This window comes from Chaetodon trifascialis, chromosome 10, assembly GCF_039877785.1.
Source record: "Chaetodon trifascialis isolate fChaTrf1 chromosome 10, fChaTrf1.hap1, whole genome shotgun sequence".
Lineage (NCBI taxonomy): Eukaryota > Metazoa > Chordata > Actinopteri > Chaetodontiformes > Chaetodontidae > Chaetodon > Chaetodon trifascialis.
In genome coordinates this window covers 23,685,723-23,694,931 of record NC_092065.1, presented here as the reverse complement: position 1 = coordinate 23,694,931, position 9,209 = coordinate 23,685,723, and the positions used below count along the sequence as shown (strand labels likewise).

The 9,209-nt window shown below is 39.6% G+C and overlaps 1 protein-coding gene across 2 annotated transcripts in view; it reads right to left on the bottom strand.

The window, feature by feature from the left end:
• Positions 1-420: 420 nt before the first annotated feature.
• spon1b (spondin 1b) overlaps positions 421-9,209 on the bottom strand; it is an 89,233-nt gene continuing 80,444 nt past the window's right edge. The window contains exons 12-16 of one of the 2 annotated variants that reach the window (XM_070971809.1): positions 6,281-6,451; positions 5,282-5,449; positions 4,696-4,854; positions 2,861-3,133; positions 421-2,771 (exon numbers count right to left, since the gene is read on the bottom strand). In XM_070971809.1, coding sequence (XP_070827910.1) covers positions 2,608-2,771; positions 2,861-3,133; positions 4,696-4,854; positions 5,282-5,449; positions 6,281-6,451 — 935 coding nt within the window. In that variant the 3' untranslated portion in view covers positions 421-2,607. Of the gene's footprint in view, positions 2,772-2,860; positions 3,134-4,612; positions 4,855-5,281; positions 5,450-6,280; positions 6,452-9,209 lie in introns of those variants that run through there. The other variant, XR_011602531.1, reaches the window with a different exon arrangement.

Sequence of the window (9,209 nt, the reverse complement as noted above, 5' to 3'; positions counted from 1 at the left end):
CAACAAATGTTTTTTCCCTCAAATTTGTTTCCTTTTCTTCTCGACCTCATCAACACCGAACATGTTGAAGAGTATTTAACGGTAACGCTTCCCTTTGCCACAAACTAAGCCTGCACATTGTCAGATGGTGAAAAAATATGGAAAAGATAATAGATAAATAAATAAGAATAAGGAAATATTTTATTTTATGTTATATGGGCAATGCACATACTAGTATAAATATCCATTTTGTTGTTTTCCAAACCAGGACTGCCAGACATGGACCCTGACACGACTTCAGATCAAAATCGTATTAATAAGGAATTCTCCCCCCAAAAATGCCATGAAATATGAAAGTGATAAATATTACATATGTTGCTAGAGAGCGCCCAAACAGAACATTAGACGTGATTAAAATGAGTCCAATGACACCATTATGTTCACATTTACATCTTTTATTGTAAAGGTGGTTTCTTAGAAAATAGACAAGTGATACAGAGGCAAAGAAATAAAAGACAGAGGCCTGAAAACAGAAAAGAGTGAAGGCAAGAAAGTCAAGAAAACATCTACAGAAAATAAAACTTTGGTGTTGACATTATTATCAAAACAGAGAAAAAACTGCAACATAATCTAAAGTTATACTGAAAAAGATTTTACAGATCACTTTCATCATGGCAATACAGAGAAAAGCACAATAAAAACAATACACAGAAATGAAGTGTTGTAACCAAGGCCCCAGTAACAGTCTATTGAGCTGTCCTACAGTTTTTAATCCTGCAGAAACCTCTGCAATGTTTTCCATACAACCTCTTTTGCAGCCAGAACTCTGCACCAGTGCAGCACAGCATATGTGTAAGATGTGACACTTGTGAGGCTCTCTTTGTGTTTTCAGGAACCGGCAGAGGCAGACACAGTCAGTTAGCTATCTGTTTTAAGACAACATCTACGGCAGAGAAAGCAAAACGTCAAACAGAATCATCTTTTTCACATGCTAAAATAAGGTCTGACAGAGTGAGAGCTATCGCAGGTTTAATGCTACATCAGCTGAAACGACAGATGAACAGCAGTACAGTATATAAAGACTAATTTTAACAGTATAAAACACCTCCATTTAAATGTATCTGTTTATTAGGGAAAGTGGTTTTAGTACTTACATAGTCCTGCCATTTAAAAGTGTTGGTTAGATAGTAGATATACAGTACATCCATAAATCTTTAGAGACCTCCCGTATGAGCATCTATGTCAGCAAAAACCTACATCTTCAGTTTAGTCTGTTTATGCTTTTTCTATAAGTGACAGTAACTAAATACTCAAAGCTGGGCTTGACAGTTTGTAATGCTCTTTTCCAGGGATTTTCATCCAGATTCTCCGATGTTCTTCCTTAGTTTAAGTGGTAGTAGAACAAGTGCTCTTAGGAGTAAACTCGTTGAGGTGGAAAAAATGCACCGTGGAGATCTTCTCCCAGAATCTCCGAAGTGTTATCATTATCATCTTCACAGTTTTTCCTGTTTGATATTGTGCCTTGCTGTGTGCTATTTGTAGTTGTGTGTTCCCACTTAGCAAACTATACCGTTTTAGCTATAATCATCCATTTCTTTCAAGTTCATGGGCTTTGAAATGAAAACAATGGACTTTTGTTTGTCCTTGAGACAGTGCTTCTCCCCAGACTTGGTGCTTTTTTAAGTGCATACTTATGTTGCCTGCTGTAAAGGCTAAAGTCACGAAACAAAGGTCTCTTGTGCCCCAACAAACAGTACGGATGACAGGAAAGACTGTGACATGATTGGCTATAGTCTTGCCCTACAGGATTTACATATCTCTGGCTATTTTAGGTATATGCAGAGGTGGGTATATGGTGGGTATTCTCTGCTTCTTTCACACTTATTCTACAAATATTTAGCCACACAGCAGCGGGCTGCCATTTTAACATGAATGAGTATCAGAAGAAACTGCTAAAATTAATAAATTGATTGAGTTATGTCATGGTGATCATTTTATAGTATGGTACAGTAATAATGCCATTTCAAGGGCAGACTTTAGCCACAACACTCGCATGGCAACATTAATGGTGTTTGGAGAAGGTATCTTTGTGTCAGTACATGCCAAAAATCCCAGGCTCCCGTGGAGAAAATTGCAGCAGAGTTTGACGAGAATACCGAGAAATACCGGGAACCCAGTCTCAACCTATTTCATACCCCAGGGACCAAAAACTACTGAAAGCCACTGTTTCAGTGTTTCAACAGCAAAGCTACTGTAGTTGTTTATTTTTCTAAAATTCCTGAAAAGCTGTTTTTTTTTGTCACATAAATTCTAAAAAGTACACTCTAACACTTCCATTGTGGTCTAAAGTAAAAGTCAGCCCTGGTAACTAAATGCCTACAATGGCTTCACTAAACAGCATATTATCATTTTCTCCTTTTCCCTCTTCTCTTTCCTTCCATGTACCTAAACTCATCTCTTTTTTATTTCAAAGTGTCAAACTAACTCCTCATCTCACCCTCTCCTCACTTCCCTGTACTCATAAAGTTTCTCCTCATCATCATCTTTATCAAATCAACCCATATTTTCACAACTCATATATTTGACCTGCTCCTCCTATCTCCTCCTCCTGTAGCTCAGTAGTGCCCCCTAGCAGGGATGAACGTTACAGGCACGGATCTCCTTCCGGTCCTTACAGCTGGCCATCAGAGTGCCTTTAGCTCTTTTCTTCACCATCATGAAACGTTCCTGGATCCCCCCTCCGCATGGTTTGGTACAGTCTGTCCAGCTGGTCCACGGCTGCATCCTGCAACCTGTTGGAACAAATCGTTGACAGCAGCATCTCAACTCTGATCTCAGGTGTCAGCCTTAATAAAAGTAACAACAGATTATTCCCACCAACCTGGCTGCTCCTCCACCGCTGCATCTCTTCCCTGTTTGCCCCTTCTCCTTCTCTTTCCTCCTCCTCCTCCACCACCTCCACCTCCTCTCTCCTCCTTCGCTTTCGTCCGGCACTTCCTGATCTTGCATTTCTTCCTCTGGATGGTCTCGGGACAAGCGCTGCCCCCGAACTGTGGCTCCAGTTTGATCATACGGGTCCGAATGGTGTGTCCTCTACCGCAGGACTTGTTGCACTCCGACCACTCGGACCACTCAGAGACCATGCAGTCGATGGCTGGGAGGAAGAACACAAGGAGGAGACCCAGTAAAGGAGAGGCAGACAAGTAAAGTAAGAAGGAAACAAAGACAGAGCTGCAGATGGAGGATGCAGACAATACAGTGTCTGTTCTGCAGTGAAGTTCACTCTTCTATAACAACAATCTGAAGACCACAGCTTTAGTCAAAACATGTTAAGTGCTGGTCCAGAAATATTAAAATTCCTTGGTTAGATCCTTTGTAACATGAACAGAGTTGAACTGTTTACTTTACGATCTACATCAAAGATAAAATGCTTTCTGCCAGGATGACTTTCCAGAAGAAGTCCTGTCTGCCTGAGTATTGTAACCACTGTGCAGGGTTTTGGCATCTGAGGAGGCTTCAAACTCATGGACCTGGTATTTAATCTGGACTTATTGGAGTGTATCTTGTGTGAACCTTAAACAAAAGGCTCTCGCTCACGCAGCCCTCTGCACTTTTTTAATGCAGGGGTTCTTTCAATCTGAATCCCTGTGAATTCATTATTCGTAATTCTCTGGCCTGCTCAATAACACGTGTTAACCATTTTCAACCCTCCGCTACCTCTGACTCTACAAGTTGCCACTTCCATGATAAATAGCTCTACTTATTACCAAGGTCAGGAGTAAAGTGAAGGGGGCATACTGAATAATTACTGAACACAGTGTGAATATGGAGAATCCATCCAGGTCATTGGCTATTGAGATGGGAAAGACAGAGGGCCAAATGATATATGGGTGACAAGTGTGCCTTGGCCAGTGTTGACAGTCAGATTAACACAGGTGCTTTCTGTGGGCGAGTTACGAGAGAATTGTTATACATTCATGTAATTTTGGCCATTGCACCTGTTTGTAATAGCAGAGGCCATTAGAATAGATTAATGCATGAATAAATATGAAACAAAACATTAAAATGTACAATTGCAAAAAGAATACATACATGTATACACAGATATATACAAAACCTCAGTTAAAATGTGCCAAAAACACATATCAGGCTGTCACTTTACTGGACAGGTTGCAACCCTCAGGTTAAAGTTAAGACATGTGTCATTTTATCATAATGAATACACTGTAACGACCGTGCTTCTGTAAAAAAAAAAAAAGAACAAAAAAACTAAAAACAGACTTGTGTATATATATATTTATATTGTTATATTTTTTACTTATTGTTATATTTTTTACTTACTGTTATATTTTGACTTTTTTAATAGCTTCTTTTTAATAGATGTGTCATGCACCAACCTCACCAAAGCAAATTCCTCGTATGTGTCAAACCGTACTTGGCAATAAAGCTTTTCTGATTCTGTACAGTGCAGCACAGTCTTTCAAAGTTTTAATCAGTAATTTCCCTTGTGATAAGTGGTTTAGACAATATGATCAAATATGTAAGAAATCAACAGTAAATCATCAACCAACCACTGGTTGTCATAGTCCACTTTCATTTAGGACTCATTTCAACTCCCCGCCCCCTCACTGACCTTTCCTTGCTTCTTGACTCGAGCTCTGTCAGCACGTTCTTCTTGAAGGTTCGTTAATGAAAGGCTGCAGTTTTGTTACTCACGGCACTCGGGCAGCATGCACTTCTCCGTCTGCTCCAGCTCCTCGATGCACTCTGCAGGATCAGACTTCAGCATCCTCTGACGTGTTCGCACACCCCGTCCACACGTCACACTGCACTCACTCCAGTCGGACCAGGGCGACAGCATGCAAGGGATGGTATCTGCAGACACGCACGAGCACAAGGGTACAAACAGACGTGCTGCAGTTGGTGCGCATTATCAGATTAAACTGTTAGTATTTCTGAGCTTTATGTAATAAAAAGCATATTCATCATATCATACTCATATACAGCATCTAGAGCAAGACAAATTCCCTCTCAGGGACATAAAGTTTGCTTTACTTCACTCTACAATGGCAAAAAAGTTGGGACGCTGTATAAGACATAAATAAAAATAGTTCAGAGACAATATTTAATGTTTGATTTCTGTAAATATATGCTTATTCTGAATGTGATGCCAGTAACACGTTCCAAACAAGCTGGGACCGGGGCAGCAAACAAACAAATATTCATGCAAAAAACTCAGGATATGAATGTTTAATACTACATTAGCATGGAAACAAAAGGAAATAAATATTTGATCACTTACGACATTCGGGCATCATGCATTTCTCCACTTCAGCCACCTCAGTCTTACACATGGATCCATCTATGGGAGGCATCTTCACCATGCGCTCACGTCTTCTCATACCCAACCCACAGGTGACGCTGCAGGGGTCCCATTCACCCCACTCCGTCACCACACAGCTGCTGGGTGCTGTGGGAAGCACAAAGTACCAAAAACTGATTACTGCACAATGTGAACACTGCCTTTACAGTTTAGTTTTGTTTACTTTTGTTTATTACACTTGTTGTATTGTTGTCTGTATTTCATGCGTTGCTATTGTTTCTTATTATGAAGCACTCTGTGACCTCCGCTCCAGACAGGACTTTTATAACAAATAGTAGTAATAGTAGAGGTGAAAGGAAGAAGTACAGAGATCCTTTACTCAAGTAAAAGTAGAAATACTTTCATTTTTATTATTCTAGCACAAGTAAAATTCCTTGATTAAGTTTTCTGTCCAAATAAAACTATCAACAAAATGTACATAAAGTATTAAAAGTAAAGGCACGCATTATGCCCTTTCATACTGTTATAGTATTATGTTATAATATGGTTTTAACCATATATATGATTCAACATACAAGCAATGTTACAGCTGGAGAAAATATATATAAAATATATATATATATATATATATATATATATATATATATATATATATATATATATATATATATATATATATATATATATATATATATAATATTAAATATATATATATATGGACGTGTTGGTCCATCTATAACAATGCATCCTATGTGAGAAGCTGATCATATGCTTTGTATCTTTGTATTGTAAGTTTCTTAGCAAAGTATATAAAAGTACGTTTTTAGCAAAATTTGTAACAAAAGGCACACACACACGCACACACACACACACACACACACACACACACACACACACACACACACACACACACACACACACACACACACACACACGCACGCACTCGCTGGCATACAGCAATCATAAAGCCAGACTCACAGCATTCATCGTTGACGACACACTTCTCTGTCTCCTCGGTGTGGAGCTGGCAGAGCGAGCCGTCCTCAGGGTACTGTTTGACGTATCTCTCTCTGGACCTCATCCCCATCCCACAGGACACACTGCAGGCCGACCAGCTGATCCACTCTGACATCATGCACGTCGATGGCTCTGTCCACCAGGAAAAGAAACAAGGACAGGATCTATTACACTACAGATACTATTAGAACATCTTGACATTTTACTTTTGTCATTTCTCTTTGCTAGGTTATTACTGGGAGACCTTTTGCATCTGTGCAGTTTGAAAAACCTGTGAGTGCATTGGCTTGTTACCGTTCCTCATTACCACCAGTATATAAAGTACTGGTCATGGTCAAATAATTAAAAGTTCTCTGTCAGGTGCGTTGTGACATAAAACAACACGCCAGGCCTCCACATATTGTGATGAACACAATAGATGTAATTAAAGACAGGTGTTGTTTCAGAAAGCCAGCGTACAAAGAGGCGAGAGGTCAGAGACGTCAAAGGTCAGGCTGTGCTGCAGAACAGCACCTTGCAGCTGATAGATATTCACGTCACGTCATGACATTTTAATTTGTTCAGCAGCTTTTTAATTTTTTCTGGTGTTTTTAATCATTCTGAATGTTTAAAGTTGTGCTTCATAATCATTTTATCGAACACTCCGCTGTAGTGTTTTAATGATATTTCTATGTTAAAATATTTAAGGGAGAGGTTTTGATTATTTGGCTATATGTTAATGTTGCACTTAATATTTAATGTGGGTTCACGCATTACTGAACTCCACAGCAGCGTCTACCATCCTGGATCACAGCACTGCACATATGGGGTTTTCCTTAAATGACAAGCAACCTTAAATTGCAAATGAAAAAACACAATTCTGGCTTCATTACATTACATTTTTGTGGCACACTTCATTTTTGTTTGTTTTTTTCAGGCACAGAGAGAGATGCCACCTGCTCAATGACTACAGGCCAGTCTGTGCCACCCCCTCAGCTACAGCCTCTCACCGAGTACAAAGGTGCAATGGTACGGAGAGTGAAAAATGACAGAAATAAATACAAATAAAAATGTTCATTATCAGCTGGAACATAAATAAGTGACTGTCTTTAATTTATTTCTACACTTATGTACATGTGCATGTATTTATTTTAGAATATCGACAATTCTGCTTCTTACATTTCTTCATTTATCTAACTGTATTTGTACAATTCTTCATTAATTTATGTATGTATTTCTCCTGCATGTTAATGAGGTTGGTGGTCCTTAATATACAGACACAAAAACACATATATTGCTTATATGGAAATGAAAATAGGAATACAGAAATAAACACACTTACGGTTGTATTTATGAATCTACATAATGGTGCATTGAATACTGAATTTCTATTATTATTAATGTCTCTTTTGTGTTTGTATTAATTATTTTCTCTCTTAGTCTTATTTAAAATATACATTTATTTCACTGAGGAGTACATGAACATGATGCAGTGTGGGAGGACACCTGTATAGGACAACACATATTTTTATATTTCTGATTAATTACAACTTTTATTTATTTATTTATTAGTTTAATTACATATTTATATTATTTTCAGCTTTTAATAAAAATATGTCCAAACCCTGGACTGAAGCAGGGACCTTTAGAGCTTCAGTTTAATGCTCTCCCCACTGAGCCATTTTAGTTTCAATGACATGTTGAAACCCCCATCAACAAGCAGGATGCCTGACAGGAATACTTAAACCCAAGTCCCCCAGTTATAGGACCCTCTCCCTACACACCATTAGCATTCTCTCGAACAGCTACGTGGATTTCAGCCTGTTAAGCCATCTCAAAGTTGAAGGTGTCATTTTAAAAAAGCTCTTCTTCAGGAACTCCTTCAACTCTCTTTTAATAAGGCAAATTGCCTGAGGGACAGTCCTATTTACAGCATGGGCCTGAGGGAGTGACAGCCAGTATGTATGACCCCAGCTTGTATCAGCTGAAAAGTGAACTGCAGCTTCTCGGGCTTAACAAGGCTCCATTTTATCACTATTAGCCAGCATGGCACTTCAAGATCTCCCCATTCTTCACATACAGGCAGTCACTGCACTAGTCTGCCGTTTACTGCCGTCTCCTTCAAATACCTCTTCTGACAGTGAAGTCCTGATGCAGATTGTACATGTAAAGTGAGAAGAGGGGAGTCTACCGAGAAGAGGTGATGATGCACAAACAGACCTTGTGAATAGGGTTTTATTTAGAAACAATAGATGAATTTTGAGCAACTTTTTGCTTTGACTCACACTTGACTTTCTTAACTCTCTGCCTTCCAACAAAGAGCATTGCTTACTGTACGTGGCCTAATAAAGCAGAACTAAGTGAGTCATTAATAAAAGGTGCAGGTATCTCCAGCTTGGATGAGGCCTCCAGAGAGCCAAAGTGTTCCCCAGGAATATTAATCATCGCGGCCCCTGTTCTGCCCCACCGTGAACCCCGCAATTATCAATCTCCCACCACACGCTAACGGAGCGCTAAATGAAAACAAAGGAGAGGTGCTCAGTAACAAAAAGCTATCCGTGTTGCTGTCTGATAATCGATAAGAGGAGCAGCGAGGGGTGGGAGTGTGTGTGTCTGTGTGTGTGCGTGAGAAGCTCCTTTCAGCCTTGAACAGCCTCAGCTTCGCTCCTCTGATGGCTGGAAGACATGCTGGGAGAGAGGGAAGAAGAGTGAGGAGGGAGAAGACAGACGCTGACTGTGCTGCCTCTCAGCATTTGTTCCAAACTGACAACTTCACTGGAAATTGGACAACAGCAAACTCCCAGGGTTTACTGCCGGTGTTTGTTGAGAGATCGGGGGGGTTGTTACTTGCAGTAAAAGAGCATCAAACTGTCAACTCTGCCAAAAATCCGAGGGAAAAGTTTCTCCTTTG